This window comes from Neophocaena asiaeorientalis, unplaced genomic scaffold (genome assembly GCF_003031525.2).
Source record: "Neophocaena asiaeorientalis asiaeorientalis breed wild unplaced genomic scaffold, Neophocaena_asiaeorientalis_V1.1 scaffold62, whole genome shotgun sequence".
Taxonomy (NCBI): Eukaryota; Metazoa; Chordata; class Mammalia; order Artiodactyla; family Phocoenidae; genus Neophocaena; species Neophocaena asiaeorientalis.
This window is the reverse complement of record NW_020175191.1, coordinates 4632663-4654435: the sequence shown is the minus strand read 5'-3', so window position 1 is coordinate 4654435 and position 21773 is coordinate 4632663. Positions and strand designations below refer to the sequence as shown.

Below are 21773 nucleotides of genomic sequence, written 5' to 3'. Positions count from 1 at the left end.
TCCTCTGTGCTTCTCGCTGATGTTTCCAGGTTATTCTCCTTCCCTCATCTCTAAAGCACTTTCCTTGTTGCAGTCATCCAGAGGCTGATGGGTACACTTTAATGTTTCTTTTTTTCCCCAGTTTTATTGAGAAATAATTGACATCCATCACTGTACAAGTTGAAGGCATACAGCCTGGTGGTTTGATTTACATGCATTGTGAAATGATTACCACAATAGGTTCAGCTAACATCCGTCTTCTCATATAGATACCATAAAAAGAAAAGAAAGAAAAAAGGAAAAAAATGTTCTTCCTGTGATGAGAACTTAGTATCTTCTCTCTTAACAACTTACCTACATACCATACAGCAGTGTTAGCTATAGTCACCATGTGGCACATTGTATCCCTAGTGTTCATATATTTTATAACTGGAAGTTTATACCTTTTGACCACCTTCCTCCAAATCCCCTTCCTCCCACCCTCCACCTCTGGTAACCACAAGTCTGATCTCTTTTTCTATGAGCTTGGCTTTTTTCTTTTTACATTCCACTAAATCTAAAAAGATTTCTAGAGATTTCTCTCTTTTTAGAGATCATACAGTATTTGCATTCTCAAGTCTGATTTATTTCACTTAGCATAATGCCTTCAGGGTCTATATGTTGTCACAAATGGTAGGATTCTCTTACTTTTCTTTTATGGCCGAATAATAGTCCATTTATATATACCACATCTTCTTTATCCATTCATCTGTTGATGGACACTTACAATGTTTCCATGTCTTGGCTATTGTAAATAGTGCTGCTAAGAACATCACCCCAATATTTCCTGATTATTTTAGTGCCTGGTTCCTTTTCACTGTTTCTGATGTTCCTGCTGTCATAGTTCTTGGTGCTTTTGTAATATTTAAATAAAAGTTCTTTCTAATATCCTGACTTCTTAGTCCTTGCTCTCCTCTCCTGTAATGATCTTCTCCTTCACTCTGCCTTACCTCTCCCCACAGATATAATGTAGAACTTGTCTTTACCAGTGATTCCATTCCCTCCATCACCTCAGTATCTCAGTTCCACTTCCTCTGCTGGAAGCTCAGTTCCTCTACTCTGACAGTCCTTCCCCCACTGATGTCCTCCCTGCCCTCCTTCTGCAGCCCCAGTGCCGTGCTCACTCCCTGGGCTCACTCTGTTGCAGACACACCCAGCTTCTTTGCTCCTTTTCTGATTGGTCATGCTCAATGATTGAACTTTGACTGGACAAGCCCAGTCCAGCCAGGTTCAATCCAACGTTCTGTGCTCACGCCTTGTAGCTGCAGAAAGGCACATCACCTTGCAGAGTCCCACACTTTAAAATTCTGATGATTTACTGCAGCTAAACCCAATATGTTCCTAGTGTCTTCACTCACCCACTCCCAGCAGTTTACCTTTTCTCTCCTCAAACCTTGAACACCTCCTTCTCCAGACCCACTGCTTAGCTGAAGGCTTTGCTTCTTGTTTCACTGAGGAAAACGAGCAACCAGAGGAGAACTTCGACAAGCTCTCACCACCGGCCTATCTGCTTACCTGTGCCTGACCCTGTATCCCCTGTTCTCTACCATTCCTGTTCGGCAGTTCTTACTTTCAGCTTGCTGAGTTCCCATCTGGAGCCAAACCCTCTACTTGTGCCCTGGATCCCACCTCCTCTCATCATACTCAGGGATGTCACTTCTGTAATTCTACCCACTCTCTCCTTACAGTAATTTCCTCCAGGAGATAATGTCTCATTCCCATTAGCATACAAATAAGCGATTATCTGTACCATCATCGCAAGCCCTCTTCTGGCCCCTCTACTCCTCCACCTACCACCCACTTTTCTGCCTTCAGTTTATAGAGAATCTACTGGAAGAGCTGTCTACATACCCCCTTTCTCCTATTCACTTGTAAGCTACTCCAAACAGGCTTTCATCCCCACTGCTGTACCCAGACTCCTCATGACTTCCTCATGAATAAATCCAGTGACTCATTCTCCATCCACATCTTTCTCTCAGAAGTTTTTGAAACAGCTAATCACTCCCTCCTCTGTGAAACATCTTCACCTTAGCATCCAGGCACCACCCGGCTCTAGTTTCCTTTTAAGTCACTAACAGTTCCTTCTCAGTTTCCTTTGTTGGTTCGTTCCCTTATCCCCTTGCATCCCCCAGCCTCTTTTTTTTTTTATTTATTTTTGGCCGCGTTGGGTCTTCGTTGCTGCGCGCGGGCTTCCTCTAGTTGCAGCGAGCGGGGTCTACTCTTCCTTGCGGTGCGTGGGCTTCTCACTGCGGTGGCTTCTCATGTTGTGGAGCACAGACTCTAGGCACACGGGCTTCAGTAGTTGTGGCACGCGGGCTCTAGAGCGCAGGCTCCATAGTTGTGACGCACGGGCTCAGTTCCGTGTCCCCTGCATTGGCAGGCAGACTGCTAACCACTGCACCACCAGGGAAGTCCCTCCCCCAACCTCTTAACATTGGCGACTTCAAGGCTTAAGCCTTGGACCTCTTCCCTTCTCTGCCTGCATTCACACCCAGGTGGGTGGGCTTATCACATGTCAGGGCTTTAAATAGCATTCAGTGTTGATAATGCATAGATTTAGAGCTCTAGCCCAGACTTCCACTGAGCTCCTTAGGTGTTTATCTGACTGCCTACTCTGTCTCCACTCAGATATCTAAGTGGCCTCTCAAATCTCACATGTCCAGCAGTGAGCTCATGACCTTTCCCTCAAAATCTATTCCTCCCCAAACCTTCCCCCTCTTGGTTAATGGCAGCTCCATCCTTGCAGTTGCTCAAGCTGAAACCTTGGTATCATCCTTGACACCTCTCTTTCTCTTGAACACCATATTCAGTCCACCAGAAAATTTTGTTGGTTCTGCCTTCAAAATATAACCAGAATCTGACCACCTCTCATCATGTCCTCTGGTCTGATCCAGGACTGCTGCATTCTCACCTGGAGGATTGCAATAGCCTGCTAATTGGTCTCCCAGCTTCCACCCTTGCCCCTCTACAGTTTAATTTTAAACACAGAAGCCAGAGTGGTCTTCTTAAAACAGAAGTCAGATCACATCACTCCTCTGCTTAGAACTTTCTAGCGGCCCCATCTGACTCTGAGTTACAGCTAAAGTCTTTACAGTGGCCTACAAGGCTATATGAGATCTGGCCCCTGTGACCTCCCCTTGCTTTTCTCAGATGTCCTAGTAATGCTTTTGCCTCATAGCTGCCTTTTCTGTGCCGCCACCCAGCACAGCTCAACCTGTACCCATCTGTCCCCTCTGCTGCGTCACAGTTTCACTTGTTTTATCCAAGATGTGGGTATAGTTCTAGGCCTACTTCCTCTATGTTAAAGGGTGTTTTAGGAAGATCCAACTGGTGGCAAACTGTGTAAGATGGTTTCCAGGGAATGGAGAAGAGGCAGAGTGCAATATACCAGTTCAAGTCTGAGCTGTTTGAGGTGGTCTCAGTGGAACAGGATATAGCTGGGTGAATAGCTGTTCCTCACTGGTTCAGCTACCCAGTATCGGAGACAGTGGGAGGAAGAGAGAATTTCTCTGTTGTTCACCGTTGTACCCCCGGAGCCCAGCAAAGGATTTGAATAGGTAATGGGCACTCAGCAGATACGGAAGCAATTGATCAGGATGATTGGGAGGTGGGATGCACAATTTACAGTGATGGGGGGTGGGGGGCTCTCAGACTGGGTGACTGGTTTGTCCAGGAGATGATGAACTCCTTTTAGATAAGTGAAGCTTGTTAAGGTGTGCAGGCATCCTGTTAGAAGGATCAGTCAATGCCTTTGAAGAAGCAAAAATCCTTAAAACCTGCAAGCTGGAGATTCGGCAGTTGTAGGGCAAGCAAACAAAAAGATTGATTCAGAATTTAAATTAGAATAGAATGCATTTTACGAGCCCCTGTATAGAGTTTGTAAAACTGAATTCGAAACATTTAAGTTTCTCTTTTTAAAACTTGATGAAATGTTTAAAAGTAATAATTTTTAAATAATTTAAATTTAAAACTTCCATGGTAACTCAACAAAGGTGCTTGATTTTGGTAGTGAGACTAACTGGATAGTCCTTAGGAAGCTCAGCAAAGGCCTGCAGAGGAGCAAGGTGCAGGGGAGGCGAGTTTCAATCAGGAGGCACTGAGTGATACTGGCTGTTAATGTGTTGACTTCAAGTTCTGGTTTGGGAATCTGGGTTTTAGCCTGTGGGAGTGGAGAGCCACTGTATCTGATACTGGAGCAGAGAAGTGCCTTGATGAAATATATTTCTGGAAGGTTAATCAGATGGGAGGTATTTACGGTGGATTAGGAAAAGGAGACGCCAGGTTGGAAGCTACTGTGATCATCCAGGTAGACAGAGGTGTTAGTAGTAGATGTTTGGAAAGAAAAGAATCAGAAGACACTTCCAAGAAAGAGTTAATAAGATTTAGATTTTGGTTATAAAAATACATACGTGAATGTCAAAACGATTAGTCATACTTTTTTTTTTTAGAAATGAGGAAGTCATACTTCCATGATGGTATGTTAAGACTAAACTAATAAGACTCGGTAATCTTCCGGAGACACCAGCCCCTTTCAGAAAGGATATTTTGGACAGGGGGATTTCCTAGTACCTCTAGGTTCAGAGCATCTACATCCTTCTGTGTAAGGGAACATCTGGCTTTCCTCCTTCCCTCAAAGTCCCCTTAAAAATTTCCACCATAAGCATTTAATAGTCCTTGCCCATCCTCTTATAACCTTTATTGCATGGAGGCTGGTAATGTTCATATAAGTACAATTAACTGCTCTATCCTTAAAAGGTCTGGACTGGCATATGACTTTTTATTAAAGTTTATGGAAATATAGAAATGTCATCAGATATGTATAAGAAATTCTCATTTCTTACAGAATAGTGAGCTGAACTCATTAATTATAAATTGACTAAGTTGTCTTAGGGATGAAGTAGGCACATTTCTTGCCAGTTGCTTAAGGCACAGATGTAACTAACATTTGTTAGATTATAGCTGTGGTAAGTCCCGTCATGGGCAGCGAGACTTTGGCTGAACTAGGTCCCGTGCTGAACTAGATCAATAAACTAGAATCTGTAACAGAACAGGTGAACTTTTCATCTTCCAAACTGAAACTCTGTACCCATTAAGCACGAACTCCCCATTCCCCCCTCCCCCAGTTCCCCGGCAACCACCATTCTATTTTCTGTCTCTAAGAATCTGGCTGCTGTTAAGAACCTCCTGTCAGTGGAATCGTGTAAGATTTATTCTTTTGTGACTGCCTTATTTCACTTAGCATAACATCTTCAAGGTCCATCCGTGTTGTAGCATGTGTCTGAATTTCCTTTCTTTTAAGGCTGAGTACAAATGGGATTTTGAATGATCATGGTTAGGATTACAGGTGGTGGTTTTCCAGTAGACCATGGGATTCTGAAGTGATTAGTAGAAGAGGCTCCAAGTTGCTACTTGAGCACTGGGTTCAGCAGTCATTTCTGCTCAGGACCTGTTCTTGGCCAAATCATGAAGCGTGGCTTCTGGGCCTTCCAAGTGTCCCCTCACCTTCCTTATCCCTTTTCCCTTGAAACCAAGCTTCGTTGGTGCCTGCCTCTGCCACAACTCACCACTCGTCACCCTGCTTACTGAGAGCAGGTAGTCTACAGTGAATACACACTTGTGTGTGTGTATGTGTCTTAGAGTTCTTTTAACTAAAGAACACAACTTGAAGGCAACATGTAATGAATTATGTGAGCTAGATTAAACCTAAAACTTGAGGAAACGCCAAGCAGAAAGCGAAGTCGTGTGTAACTCAGGTCTAACAAGACAGGCTGGGTGTGTTATTTAACTGAGCCAGAAAGAAGTCAGGAGGAGAAGAGGGAGGCAAGATGAGTTGAACATATTTATTTTTTAGATTATCAAGTGGAGCTTGTGTTCCTTTGTCTTAGAAAATATTTTAAATGACAGCATAGTATCGCATCATCTTGATGAACTTTAATTCGCTTTTTAGTAGATGTTTGCAAGGTATTGAAATTTTATTATCCAAATGCTACCATGACCAATTTTTGTATATTCCATATATTTTTACATGTGTCTCAAATCTCTTGTGATTAGTTTTTGGTGGAAAGGAGAGATGCAAGAAGGTATATGAATTAATAAACCACTGACTAATGGGGTGAGCCAATTGGCTTTGAGGTTAACTTTAGAGGGTGATGATGGCGTGTCATGACTTTTGTCTTATCCATCCTTGCAACTCCAGCTGCCTTAGCCAGCAGGAGGTGCTTCCAGAATAAACTTGGGGGTGAGGCCTCTAGACCGACAGGGCTGTGACAAGTGCCATGCCCTCCTCTACCTCAGAGCGGGGCCAGCCCACAGTACAGCTCCTCAGAACCTTTTGCAAAATCCTTTGAGTCAGGTGTGCTTTGGAATTCAGCCTTCTTCAGATTTTAGAAACGCAATAGATATAAACTGTTTCCTCTTTGTGTGTTAAGAAGCACTTCACTTAGTTACGGAGAGCCGCTTACTCAAGCGTGTAAATATTTTTAGTAAAATATGGTAATAAATATTTGTGAAAAATCCTTTGGCTTTCGGAACTCTTTGGATTTCAGAATTGAGGATAAGGCATTTGGGGCCTGTATCTATGTTGAATTTGAGCAGATAGATCTGACCCAGAAGAAGAGAGAATTCTCTCCCCTTGGTGCTCAAGGGGGTGGACTGCTCGTCTTTTCAAGCTCATAAGGAAGTTGGGAGCTCTTTCTTTTCTTTTTTTTTAAATTTTTGGCTGTGTTGGGTCTTCGTTGCTGCGCGCGGGCTTTCTCTAGTTGTAGCAAGCGGGGTCTAGTCTTCGTTGTGGTGCATGGGCTTCTCATTGCAGTGGCTTCGCTTATTGTAGACCACAGGCTCTAGGGTGTGGGCTTCAGTAGTTGTGGCGTGCAGGCTCACTAGTTGTGGCACACGGGCTCAGTTGCTCTGTGGCATGTGGGATCTTCCCGGACCAGGGATTGAACCCGTGTCCCCTGCATTGGCAGGTAGATTCTTAACCACTGTGCCACCAGGGAAGGCCCTGGAAGCTCTTTCTGAATTTGCAGATGAGGAGTCTAAATATTACTCTTTTCTGTACTAAACATTACTTTTTTTTTTTTCCCAGAGTCTCTTCCATCACCAGCACTATCTTGCACATTGATTGATGGGAACATTACACTCCAGTGCATGATCCTGGAAGATTACAACACCCATCTAGAACTCATACAGTACTCCTGGGACTGTCCTTCAACAATACAGTGTCAGAATGGCTCAAAACCATCTGAAGCGTATGTTACGAAGGAAGGTGATCTATCACAGGAAATTCAGTGTATCATTAGCAATCCATTATTCAGAAGGACAACATCAATCATTTTGTCAACCTGTGTCCCAAGTGGTAAGTGACTACGTGTGTCATGGTAGAGATCCTATATACAAGTGGGGTTCATGGACCTACCTACAAGTAGTGGTTCATGAATTTCATACCACAGATGCAGTAACTAACATACATTTCATAAATTTGAAACTTAAATTGAGTTACAGTTTTCACAGACACTCTATTACAGATATAAAGCTAATATTTTTTAATACTTTCTGTGTCAAGTACCATTCTAATACATATGTTAATTAATTCCATCCCCACGCAATCTAGTAATTATCCTTATTTCGTGAGGAGAAACCAAGACATAGTTGGGAGTTTAAGTTGCTTGTCCAAGGTCAACAGCCAGTAATTGGTAGAGCCTGGTTTTGAAATCAGGCCATCTGGCTTCAGAACCCATGCTCTTAATTATTCACAATACTACTTCCTAATATCCTTCATTACCATTGTGTTCTTCAAGGTTGCACACGTGCAACAGGAAGGTGCCTTCAGGGACTTCCCTGGTGGTCCAGTGGTTAAGACACCAAGCTCCCAATGCAGGGGCCCCAGGTTCAATCCCTGGTCAGGGAAATAGATCCCACATACATGCTACAACTAAGAGCCCCCATGCCGCAACTAAGAGCCCTCATGCCGCAACTAAAAGACCCCACACGTGGCAACGAAGATCCTGTGTGCCATAACTAAGACCCAGCACGGCCTAATTAATTATAATTTTTTTAAAAAGTGCATTCAATACGTTTGTCTAGGCTAACACTCGGTTAATAGCATGACAGTCTGTCTCGGCTGTGGTCTTTTTATGTTGCTTAAGTATCATGTATATTTGTAATTTACAATTCTTCTTATCTGTTTTATACATTATACCCCCAGTTTATAAACAGACGGATCAGTAATTTGAAAGTGGTTCACTAAAACATAAGAGATGAAAATAGTAAATACTGTATTTCAGGATAATATCACAATTGTGAGGTGTGAACAGGATTCTAGGGCAGATAAAAAATGTGAGTCTCCTTGGACTGGGGTAGGGTGATTCTGTGAATAAATTTTTTTCTTTTTTTTTTAATATTTATTTAGGTCACTTAAGTAATGGAAATAGAATAGAAATTTAAGTCTTCCGATTTCTGGAGTTTTTTTTCCCATGACACCATCCTGACTCTTTATATTATATATCTCAAAATAAATCAAATTAAAAAAATTTTTTGGACTGATTCACAGGAATTGGCTAGTGAGAACCATACCATGTTAAATGAAAATACAGACTGTGGAAGATTTTGTAGGACTGAAGATCAAGTTTCTTCAATAAATAAGTTATATGGGGAAGAAAAAGAGAGGTGATGGGGGGACTTAAAGTTTAAGGAAATTTAAGAAACATATCAATTAATTGCAATGTATGGACCTTATTAGGTCTTGATTCAAACAGAAAAGAGTAAAAAACAGGAGCAATTTAAACAGTGATTCCATGTTTGATGATGTTGAACACAATTTTTTAAGTCTGACAATGCCATGGTTATGTTTTACAAAGAATCCTTATCTCTCGGAAATACATACTGAAATGCTTATAGCTTAAAAATTGTGCTCTCTGGAGTCAAACAGGGGCTCGCACCTCTAATTGCTCCATAGCAAGTGGGAGGGGAGAAGGAGAGGGATGGAGCCTGGTCCTCCCCTTTAGGGATCAAGTGTAGCATGCATCACTTCCATTCACACCCCCTTGACCAGTCTGAGTTCATGGCCACATCTAGCTGAGGGGGGCTGAGAAGTGCCATCTTTTGCTGGCCATGTGCCCAGTTAAAACACAGGGGTTCTCTTCCCAGAGCGAAAAGGAGAGATTGCTTATTGGGGAACAACAGATACTTCTACCACAATGTACTACAAAATGAATATAACTCATACCATTTTAAAACATATACAAAATCTAAAAAACTTAAAGAATGACATAAGTGGTAAAAATAGATAGAGGTTCTAATTTTTTTTGCACCTCATTGCTCATCTTATGTTCTCCCTGGGGTTATGTGCCTAATTTGGAAACTCTTGGTCTAAGCAAGAGAAGATGGTGTCTTGGACTAGTAGAGTTGGGAGAAGTGGTTCCGATTAGGCTACATTGGAAAATAGAAACAGGATTTTCTAATGGTTTAAGCGGAAGAAAGGTGTCTAAAAAGAAATACTCAGATGACGCCTAGATTTCTGGCACAAGCAACGGAATGAATTGTGTTGCTATTGGACTGGAAAGCAGGGGAACAGCAGGTGTGTGGAAGAAATAGAGTTTGGTTTGGGACATGTTGTTTGAGATTCCCGTTAGATTTCAGATGGAGACGTCAAATACGGTCCTCTGATTTATGAGTCTAGGTCTCTCGTGAGTGGTTAGGGCTGGAGATGGAGATTTGGGCATAATCAGAGCACAGGAGGCATTTAAAGCCTTGGGACTAGAAGAGATCATGTGGAAAAGCAGTCATCAGAGAGGGGTGCTGAGACTGAGTCCTGAGGACTCCCGCATGTAGGGGCTGTTAAGGGCAGAGGATCCAGCAAAGGAGACTGAAAAGGATCACTAGGGAGGAAGGCAGAAAACCCCAAGAACTTGGTATCTCCAAAGCCGAGTGAAGAGAGAGCGAGCAACTGTCAGTGCACCGGCCAGATCAAGAAGGAAGAACGTCATTAAGAACTTGTATCATTGTTGTTTCATCTCCCCTAAATCTCTGCTGTCCCAAAGCAATGACGGCATCTGGCATCATCCCGTGGGAGAAAGGATTTTGGAAGGGACTGTATCAAGTAGCGTTAGATTCAGCTGTTTAAAAAAATTTTTTTTAATATCAGTGACTTAAAAATGTAGATTACTTCTTTCATGCTAAAAAAAAAACATTGGGGAGGGAGGGATAAATTATGAGTTTGGGATTAAAAGATACACACTATTGGGGCTTCCCTGGTGGTGTAGTTATATGTGGAATATAAAAAAAGTGATACAAATGAACTTATTTACAAAACAGAAATAGACTCACAGACATAGAAAACAAACATGGTTACCAAAGGGAAAAGGTGGGGATGAATTGGGAATTTGGGACTAAAAGATACACACTACTATATATAAAATAGATAAACAAGGACCTACTGTATAGCCCAGGGAACTATATTCAATATCTTGTAATAACCTATAATGGAAAAGAATCTGAAAAAGAATATATATATATATGTGTGTGTGTATATATGTGTATATATGTATATGGTTGGCCAAAAAGTTTGTTCAGGTTTCTCCATAACATCTTACAGAAAAGGTAAAATATATCAGGTATATCACTGTGCTGTATACCTGAAACTAACACAACATTGTAAATCAACTATACTCCAATTTTTTTTAAAAAGGATAAATGATGAACTTTTCTCAACTAAAAAAAAATAATAACTGGAGGTAGGCAGCCCTGGGCACATTGCTACTTTATGCAGTTGTGTGGTCCAGCTCCTGCACCTTCCCTGCTATCTCAGGCAGTGGGACCCAGGGAGGGGAAGATGGTGTGTCTTACCCCTTTCAGGGAGACTTTTGAGAAATACCACACAACCCTTCTTGCATCTCACGGCCCAAAACTTGCCACATGGTTAAACCTTGCTACAAGAAAGGCTGAGAAACTAATCTTTTAGGGGAGTGGTGGTATGCCCAGCTGAAAATCTGAATTCTTTTATTAAAGAGGGGAGAATGGGTATGGGAAGCAACTAGCGGTTTCTGGCCAGGGGCCTCTCAAATCAAACCAATGGATTATTGCCTATTTGCTCTAACCCACCTGTGTTCCTACTAAGAGGAAAGGGTGTGTGTTCATACTCTCATTCATTCTTTCATTTTCTCTCTCCCCTTCCCTCTCCTCCCCTCTCTCTCATCCGGGCTGTACCTGCTGTGAGTGACCCCACCCTCTCGCTTAGCAATGTGTGGTGATTGTTTTGCCATGTCCTCAGTATTCTGCCCTTAGATTTTTAGTAGGTGGATAGAGTCCACCTCATGAACACACATCATTCTTTTCTATTGTGGACACTTCGGTTGTTTCAGCTTTTTGATATTGTAAGACTGTGGTAAATATCTTTGTGCCTTTTTTGGAGGGAGGAGAGGGGCACATAACTGATAGTTTCTGTAGGTTAGTATCTTAGAAATGGAATTGCAGGATCAAAGGACGTTAGTAGAGATTCCAATAGCATCAACTCAATAGGTTCATGGCAAGAGCTAATAGCTGTTCTTCAGTGTATTGACTCAATTAATGCTCACAATTATCCTAGGAGGCATATTTATCAGTTCCATTTATAGTGATCCCCAAGAGGAAACTGAGGCACTGAGAGGTTAGAGCACTAATCCAACGTTGTCGCAATGATTTGGTGAGCCTGTAGGCACATCATTTAGCACAGTGTCAGCGGCTGTATGATGAACATTTCTCAGGCTTGCAATGCATGGCTGCCACATTGCCCTGCCAAGCACACGATACCAAGCTGTGCTCCCACTGGCAGGACAGGACGGCTGAATAGTGGACTATTTGCTGCTTTTAATAAACAGCACTGGGCCTGATATGTATCAACCTTGTGCATATAAGTTTATTTAGAAACACAGTCGATTCTCTTTATTCACGATAGTTATGTTTTATGGTCACTGTAAACACAGAATTAGTGCATGTTGAACCATTGCTCCCAGGGGAGATAGAGGTTTAGGTTCCTGCAAGCCTCCGGTCACAATATTTTTGGCAAGGAATCAATACAGAACCTTGCTTTATGTGTGCTTCTGTTTAAAGACACTTTATTTAATATATGTGGTTGATGCATGAACAGTGAATTCACAGCACCATAACTGATGCCTAAATGAAGCTTATCTAACATGTGTGTTTTCTCTGTAAGGCACACACAGCCTTCTTATGCTTGGGAACACGAGACAGCATTTCAGCACTGTGCTTGGGGGCCGTTTTAGACAGTGAAATAGACAACAAAAAAGTACAAAAATGGGAAACACATGGCACTAAATAGACCACAAATAGGGCACATGTCTACAGTACAAGGGCTAAAACACAGGGGCAGAGCATTGCCTTGAACCTCAGCTTGGGAATGTGGACATCAGGCAACGCAGGTTTCACCATTCTGTGGCCCATGTCAGCGCATGACCGTGAAAGCGCTGCAGGTATTGGTTTGGGGAGTACAAATAAATTTTAGCAAGTAGATAAATTGCAAATACGGAATCTACAAATAAAGAGGATCAACTGTATCTCTGTTTTGGTCAGTTCCAGCTAATTGTCTTTCTTTCTTTTTTTTTTTCAGACAATACAAGGCACAGGCCTGCGCTTTTCGCCATACCGCTAGTACTAATAGGTGGTTTGCTGTTTTTTAAATGTACGTATACTTCCTTTTTTAAAAATAATAAGTTTTCAAACTGGAATTGGTTTTTCAAAGGCCAGAAAATGATTAATTTGAAGATGAAAACAAAGTTTGACATCTTAGCTGTTTCGAAAGAAACACAACCTTTTTTGTTGTACTTGTCTGGGGTTGCTGAGTGTGTCGGGTTCCCCAAGATTCTGCGTTATCTTGAGGTGGCATGAATCCTTGGGCCATAGAGAGCTGTACGGGAGTGGGAACACAGCCGCATATACTTAGGACTGTTCCACAGCCTCATATCTGTGGCCCACCTCAACATATAGTTATACTTCTGGTCTCAAGCCAGATTTTGCAAAAAATCCTCTTACTCTTGGCTGCCATGGTCATAATTTTCATGACTTATAGCCCAGAAGGAGGTCCCAGGTAGGAAGGAGCATTTGTTGAGTCAGGTGACATGGAGTGGGTAAAATGATCTGGTATTACCTGTGTTGCCTTCCTGAACCTTCCTCAGCCTCCAGAAAGGAACCCATATGCCCTGGCGAACTGGTAACCTCATCCCAGCCTGTTCTTTCCTGGTGTCAAGAAACCCCTCCTCAAGTCCCAGAGGATGTTGACTAGGCTGTAAATTTCAGAGTAGAGGTTCTTGAAGCCCCATCAGTTTCCATATCAGCCTTCGCCAAAAGGAAATTTCCGAGACTGATTTGTCACTCTCGCAGGGAATGTTGAAGAGGAAGCTTTCTGCAAGGTGATGGCATCCGGGGTCCATGTCATTTCACAGTCATGTCTTGAATCAAGTTCACAGACTAGATTTAAGTTTCCCTAGACCTGCAATGTTCATTCAATACAGTGGGTACTAGCCACGTACAGTGACCTAAATATAAATTTTAATTAATGAAGATTAAATAAAATTTAAAATTTAGTTTCTCAGTCATACTAGCCACATTTCAAGGGCTCAGTAGCCACAGATGGCTAGTGGCTACCATGTGAGACCACATAAAGAACAATTCCATCATTGCAGAAAGTTCTGTTGGTCAGTGCTTACCTAGACTTTTTTGGGGTATTGGCACTAGAATATGATTTCCCGAAGGTTCCATTTCTATATTATAGGTTTCAAATACCACGAAGATCCCTAAGTTATAGATTACCAGTCAACTGAATCTCCTCCAAACAAGTTATAAAAAAATCAGCTGAAGAAAGTTTTAAGCCATCATTATGAATACGTAAAGCATTTGGGGAGCTCAGGTGTTCTTTTTAAAAAGTTATTTTTAATCTCCAGATAGCAGTATCATAGTTAATCATCTCCTTAACAGATTGGTCCCCAGAAACCAAAATAATTTTCCACTCATGTGTTTTTCTTGGGAGGGAGGGGGGGTGTCTACCACCAGAACTCCTGAACCGAAGAAAAGTAGCACTGAGGACTTTTCTGTCTGATTTAACTTATTAAAAAAAAAAAGTTTGGGCTTCCCTGGTGGCGCAGTGGTTGGGAGTCCGCCTGCCGATGCAGAGGACACGGGTTCGTGCCCCGGTCCGGGAAGATCCCACATGCCGCAGAGCGGCTGGGCCCGTGAGCCATGGCCGCTGAGCCTGCGCGTCCGGAGCCTGTGCTCTGCAACGGGAGAGGCCACAACAGTGAGAGGCCCGCGTCCGTGTACCGCAAAAAAAAAAAAAAAAAAAAAAAAAGTTTATTCAGTGGAGGGAAACTTACACCAGTGATCACTACTGGTAGCACCATATAACCTGGAAAAACAAATTGTTCTAAGAAATAATTACTTCAGCAAGCATCTCAACCCTAAAGTGGGAAAGTGAGGCATTTGGCATGGAGCCTTCAGAAGGGGAGAGAGTTGAATGTAAACAGCTCCATCGGCTAGTTGTAGTTGACACTTTTACAAGCTCAGTCAAGCCTGTGGACTTGGCTTCTGGACCATTAGCATGGCTCCAGGCTAGCTGATGCCTTCGATGGGGAGGAAACTGATGCATATACGTGGGACCGTATCTTAACGTCCAAACCGGTGCTGTCCAAAATGGTAGCCACGAGCCACATGTGGCTGTTGAACCCTTGAAACAGGAGAGTCCAAATTGAGATGTGCCATCAGTATAAAATAGACACCGGGTTTGTAAGACTTCTTATTTAAAAAAGGAATGTAAAGTATCTCATTAATAATGTTTATATTGATTACACGTTAAAATAGTATCTTTGATATGTTGGGCTAGTCAATAAAATGTATCATGAAAATTTCATCCATTTCTTTTTTTAAAAATATAATTGCTCTACTACTATTTTATTTTATTTATTTTACTTTATTTTATTTTATTAATGTTTTGGCTGTGCTGCGTGGCATGCGGGATCTTAGTTCCCCAACCAGGGATTGAACCGTGCTGCCTGCAGTGGAAGCACAGAGTCTTAACCGCTGGACCGGGTTAGGGAAGTCCCCATCCATTTCTTTTTACTGTGTAATGTGGCTACTAAGCCTTTTAAATTACTTACGTGGCTCACATTATATCCCTATCAGGCAGCACTGGTCCAGAACATTCCAGCCTTCCCTCCATCTTTAGCTTTATGCACAAGCTGCTATAGAAAAAAACATTCGTCAACAATTTTTGTTTTTCTGTCATCTGATGACCAGTTTTTGAACAACTCTTTGGCCCAACTCTATGGCCAATTTGATGTAAGCATTTAGGAGAGTAGGAAATACCAGCTCGACAGGGCTCTGCTTTAGAGTTTTCCCAGTTCAGGCCTCTAGCAAGCAACTCCAGATTCCAGCTTTTCTTTTCAGCTCTTTAATTGAGATGAAAATGTCTTCATTTGTAGGTTTTCTGGGACGCCCATAGCAGATAAACATGGAGAACTAGGTAAGTGTCCTGTAGACTGCTCAGTGGGTGCCTTGTATATCGTGCACTAGAAGCAGAACAGCCTGATGTAGAGGGCCTCTTCCTTGGGGAGCCAGATTCTACTTATCTGTCAGTAAGTTGCCTTGAACAGTAATAAGTTACATCAGCAGATATCCTCACCACAGTTCGTTAAGCACCAACTGGCCACTTTCCATGTAACATCTCATTGAACCCTCTCAGTGAGCTTTGCGAGGGGGTATCTTTACAGCTTGTTTAGAGACAGCAAACCTGAGACTCGGAGAAGTCAGGTCCCATCGCTCATAAATGTAGAGCTGGGATTCAAGTCTAGGTCTTCAGACTCCAAGAGTTATCCTGTTACCCACCACAATCTGCTCCCTCCTTCTCCCATCCCAGGAAAACTGAGCCAAGGATAGGGTTCACTTCAGGAGCCAGGGTCAGAGCTGGGCCCGTATCGTGAACAAAAGATAGGATCCAAACACAATGAACGGTGGCAGTGGGTGAAGTAAGTTGCCGTAAGGAGGCTCCAGAAGGCCCCGTCCTGGCAGAGTCCCTGTGGTCAGGAGGCAGGGGCCCACGAGCCGGGCTTTGAGGGATGAAGGGAAGAGTAAAGGCCCAGGGCTGTAAAAGGCAGGGTAGGGGGTGGCAAGTCATCCCTTTTGGGGGCAGCGTATGTTGGTGGGATAGAGGTTGAGCCAGGCCAAGATATTGAGAGAGAGTTGCCAAGAGGTTGGGTGATTTTTTTTCTGGGAAACCACTGAGGATTGATTGATTGATTTTATTTATTTTTGGTTGTGTTGGGTCTCCGTTGCTGCGTGTGGGCTTTCTCTGGTTGCGGCAAGCGGGGGCTTCTCATTGCGGTGGCTTCTCTTGTTGCGGAGCACGGGCTGTAGAGCGCAGGCTCAGTAGTTGCGGCTCATGGGCTCAGTTGCTCCGCGGCATGTGGGATCTTCCCCAACCAGGGATCGAACCCGTGTCCCCTGCATTGGCAGGTGGATGGATTCTTAACCACTGTGCCACCAGGGAGGTCCCCACTGAGGATTTTTGAGCAGAGCTATGCTTTGGAAAGATCTCTCTGCTGGTAAAGCATAGGGTGAATTAATAGACAAGAGGCTAGAGATGGGGACACTGGTGGTGGATAAATAAAATAATCCAGCCAAGCAGAGGAGAGGTTGAATCGGGGTGGTCATGGCAGAAATGAAGGAGGGCTAGGTTTCAGAGAAAGTATGGATATCGTATGAACAAAGTCTCAGTGGAGAGTGTAGTCTGGTGCCAGACTCCCTGGGGTTAAATGGCAGCTCTGTCTCTCACAGCCCTCGGACAAGTCAATTAAACTCTTTGCCACCTCAGTTTTCTTCTGTGGAAAATGGGCATAACAATAGTATAGAAATCACAATGACAGTGTAGGTAATAATAGCAGAGAAATAATATGTACAAACAAGTTATTGTAAGCAAAATACTTAGAAGAGTGACGGGCTCATAATGGTGCTCAGTAAATGTTAGCTGTTATGGTTATGATTATTCTTCAAGAAAGGAGCCAAGGGGCTTCTCTGGCAGAGCAGTGGTTAAGAATCCACCTGCCACTGCAGGGGACACGGGTTCGAGCCCTGGTCCGGGAAGATCCCACGTGCCGTGGAGTGAGTAAGCCTGTGCGCCGCAACTACTGAAGCCCGCGTGCCTAGAGCCTGTGCTCTGCACCAAGAGAAGCCACCACAATGAGAAGCCCACGCACCACGATGAAGAGCAGCCCCCGCTCGCCACAACTAGAGAAAGCCCACGCACAGCAACGAAGACCCAACACAGCCAAAAATAAAAATTAATTGATTGATTAATTAATTATTTTTTTAAAAGAAAGAAAGAAGCCAAAAGGGATAGGAATTCTGACCCTTGGCAGCATGGCAGGCACAGCGGAGGACTCAGGCGGGGCCCTTGTTTGGGAAGGTGAACTTGTGCTCTGACAAGCTGAGTTTGGGGTGCGGGCACATCACGTGGATAGGGGCGTCCAGCATATTGGAGAAGTGGCTTTACGGGCTGGGGTTACAGGTTGGGGAGCATCTTCGTCGGAACAGTGATGGATTCCCTGAGCATTTGAGGTCACCAAGAAAGAGAAGCTGAAGGCCTTCGAGTGGTGGGCGAGGCAGAGGAGCCAGGAGGAGACCCAGGCGGCGCCCTGTTAGGGGTCCGAGGGGGAGGCCACGTGCTAGAGCTGCAAGGAGGCAAAGCGGGAGGCAGCGGTCAAGACCTTTGGCTTGGTTGAACGAGTTGCTGACTTTCATGAAAGCCCCTGGGTGAGTGGTTGGAGTGGAGGGATCGCAGCACAGCAGTGAGGGTCTGGGGGCAGTCAGACCAATGGGTGGGTTTGGGAGGCTTCCTTTCTCCCCAGCTGCCAGCCAGGACAGTGACCAGGTCACCCGGGAAGTCAGCTGCAGCAGAAGGTCTGGGGCAAGGGGTTCTAGGGGACAGCTCAGCCAGCTTCAGGGTGCAGGGTGGGCAGGGGTAGTGAGTCTGTGAGGGGTTGGAGAGGAGTCAGGTAGCCATGGATGAGGTGAGGGGCAGGTGTGCTAGCAGTGTGGGGAAAGGCAGAAGACCTGGGGGTTATGGTCAGAGGTGGGGCGTTTCGGATTTGAAGTAATGTGTGTGAGGGCAGGTGACGGTGAGATCGGAGGAGTGCCTCTGCTGAGATCCACTTGGTGGCAGTGGAGGCACGGCCATCACAAACAGTGACGGGGAATGTTGTTCATGGGAGCGCTGTCATCCCGGGCCACTGAGAAAGGTGATGGGGTGTCCCAGAACTCACTCCTTTACCTTGCTCCTTTATTCATTGAGCAAATAACTTATGGAGATTACAAGATGTCAGGCACTGTGTTAGCCCATGGCTTGAAATCGATGTACCCAGTGAGGCTAGACATTGTGTGGGATTCAGAGAAAGCATATATTAAGGCTCCTACCCTGAGAAGCTTATGGTCACAGTGGGGAGAATGGATGAGTGTGTAAGAAACAGAAAGACTTAGGCAAGAAGCACATGGTGATGGGCTGGAATGGATGGTCAGGGCTGGGCAACCAACAAGGGGGAGGTGAAGAGGCCAGAATAATCATGAAGACTTTGAAAGGAGTACGATGTGAGCTAGATCTTCAAAGCAAGAGCAGAGTGGAAAAGGCATTCCAGCTGGGAGAATCAGCAGAGACATGGAGGGGAACGAAACCTGTCGTGGTTATTTGATAAAGACGTCAACCTGCTTAGCATCAAGTTGAAGAAATGGCAAAAGAGACAATATTTGCAGGAAAATTTTTGGAAGTCAAGGGCATTAAAATCAAGTGATATGGGAGTAGGGGGTCATTGTAGGTTCTGGAGCAGGAGAGTTTTGCGTGAAAAACATTGCTTTGGAATGATGAGCTAGGAAGGTAAAACTGACTTCTTAAGGTAACATCCCAGGGAGAAACCTAGGTAGGATGGGGTTGGGTGTGGGAGAGGAGCTTACTTTCCTTAGCGCATTTTTGTTTGCTATTCAGATTTTGTACTTTGTGTGTTTCCTACCCTATTTAATAATACTTTTTAGATTTAAGGAGCCCACTGTGGCTTCAGGGAGCAGTTCCCTCAACTCAGTTATTAAAGGGTTACAGATATGATGGAGGGGCAGGGCTTGGGGGAGGAGCTGGGGAGGGGCAAGCACAACCAGGAAGAAATGTGAACTTGTCACATCTCCGTGAGACCAGTGTCAGGAAGAGCTAACCCCAATTAAAAACATATGAGGGGGCCTTCCCTGGTGGCGCAGTGGTTGAGAGTCCGCCTGCCGATGCAGGGGACACGGGTTCGTGCCCCGGTCCGGGAGGATCCCACGTGCCGCGGAGCGGCTGGGCCCGTGAGGCACGGCCGCTGAGCCTGCGCTCCGCAATGGTAGAGGCCGCGACAGTGAGAGGCGCGCGTACCGCAAAAAAATATATATATATCTGAGGGCAACCAAGTAAATATCAGATATCTGAGGGAAGTTGGGCGTGATATTACACTTCTCACCAAGACAGTGCTGGTATTCTTCACTTTTGGTAAATGTCTGGAAAACAGAGCCAACCAAATTAAAAAGGGAGCCGAGTCCCCCAGTCCTCTGGGAAGAAAGACTTGCAGGTGCTACCTCAGTCTGAAGGAGAACTGGAGATGCAGGCCTGATTCTTTGGCAGTGGATGCACCTGGCTTTGGGAGAGGGTGAGAACGTCCCTGCGGAAGAGCCTGTTAGATGGAGAGCCGCTGCCCACTTTATCCCCCTCAGAGATCCACAGCACCCACTTTCAAGTTCTACAGGGTTCTTCGTAAGGAAAACTCCTATTTCCTTTACCTAACCCGTGACTCCAGCACTAAATTTTTATGAATTCCTGTTACCAAAGGAATGCAGATATTTTGGGAGCTGTGGTCTGATCTGGCCTATGGAAATATAGACCGTGGGGGAGACAAAAAAAGCCATGGAATGGAATCTCAGTTTGCAGGGACTTGGTCAGGCAAGGCTGGAGCTGGGTGTTTGGGCTGATTTCCTCTGAGTTACCCAAGGGTGCTCTGTCATCACCACAGAGACGAATAATCAGAAAGAGAAGCTGAAAGAAGAAAACCACGCCCGGGGATTCATGTGGCAAAGAAGGAGATGACTGTTAAAAGGGGTGACAGTTTACATATGGCTCTTAAGGGCCCAGCTCTGTTGTTTGGAGGTTTCAGTTATACTCAGAGACTGAGTTGGTTTGAGACGATGGGACTGAATTACTGCTGTGCGCTGAGAGTAGCACTTCTGGTGGATCTCCAGCTACCATCTCATGAGAGCCCAAGACCAATCCCCCTCCATCTCTGCTCCCTAGAACCCTTGCTTTTGATGGGTTTATTACAAAAGGGCTACCCGCATTAGAATCGGAGGGTAATTTATAGACTCATAGACTGCAGCACAGACTGACTGCAATTTATACTAATATCAGATATTTCTTTTATAGCACCTGTTGTTTGGTAACGGAAGATGAAGTCGAATGCATGCTAATTACGTTATTTCAGTCACTTTGAGAAGGCATCTGATTTACCATTTGAGTATTACCTCATCCTTGAGGAAACTTTGGAAGTCTAACCTGAATGGACCCTTTATAAGAAGCAATGTTTCAGGACTTCCCTGGTGGCACAGTGGTTAAGAATCCACCTGCCAATGCAGGGCACATGGGTTTGAACCCTGTTCCGCGAAGATCCCACATGCCGCGGAGCAGCTAAGCCTGTGCGCCACAACTACTGAGCTGGCGCTCTAGAGCCTGCAAGCCACAACTACTGAGCCTGCGTGCCACAACTACTGAAGCCTGCATGCCTGGAGCAACAAGAGAAGCCACTGCAATGAGAAGCCCACACATTGCAATGAAGAGGAGTCCCCACTCACCACAACTAGAGAAAGCCCGTGCACAGCAATGAAGACCCAACACAGCCAAAAATAAAACAAATAAATAAATTTATAACAACAAAAAATAATGTTTCATGGAAGAAACAAGGACTAACAAACAACAGGCATTAGTTTCTACTCTGTCACCAACACTGAGTATCACCAGATACTATCTTGTCCCATAATTGTTTATTATAAATTGTATTTTTGGAGAAATGTAAATCTTTGTAAATAATGTAAGTATGTATATATATATATGTGACTAAGTGGCTCTTTTTTTCTTGTTAGGGTTGTAAAACAAAATAGTCACATGACTCAGGAGGTGAAGGTTTTTTACTAAAATCTATAATCCACTCTCTGGTTTTAGAGGAAAAACAGTTCATTGCAGGATCAGTAGCACGCTAGTTTATCATGTTAGTTAGCTGTCACATTGGCAGGTAAACAGCAGAGAACTCTTAAACCAACTATACTCCAATAAAAATTAATTTTAAAAAGAAAATTAAAATTTTAATTGTATATTTAGAGAATTTGTTTCAGAAGCATAAGTTTGTCATTCATCAAAAAATACATTTTTGTTGTACAATGTGCATTATTTGTAAATTATGAGGCTATAACAATTTCATGTTCTTCCCAAATGTTTAAATTTTAAGTAACCAATATATGTACTATTGTATATGTTTGAAATAACTTCTTCAATCTTACTTGCACTGTCTCCTCTCAATAGAAAATACTAACCTGAAAAAATTCTTCATCTATTTTTTTCCTCTTTGCTAACTGCAATCAGTCTTAAGTGAGAAATGAATTATTCTTGGAATTCATACTTTAAAGTGGCAAAAATGGGAAAAGTTATAAAATACTTTGGG

General features: G+C 43.7%; 1 protein-coding gene across 2 annotated transcripts in view; it reads left to right on the top strand.

Annotated features, from left to right (window-relative positions):
* CD58 (CD58 molecule) overlaps positions 1-20760 on the top strand; it is a 43179-nt gene extending 22419 nt beyond the window's left edge. The window contains exons 3-6 of one of the 2 annotated variants that reach the window (XM_024764921.1): positions 7103-7372; positions 12620-12691; positions 15483-15523; positions 20486-20760. In XM_024764921.1, coding sequence (XP_024620689.1) covers positions 7103-7372; positions 12620-12691; positions 15483-15502 — 362 coding nt within the window. In that variant the 3' untranslated portion in view covers positions 15503-15523; positions 20486-20760. The remainder of the gene's footprint in view (positions 1-7102; positions 7373-12619; positions 12692-15482; positions 15524-20485) is intronic. The other variant, XM_024764922.1, reaches the window with a different exon arrangement.
* Positions 20761-21773: the final 1013 nt, after the last annotated feature.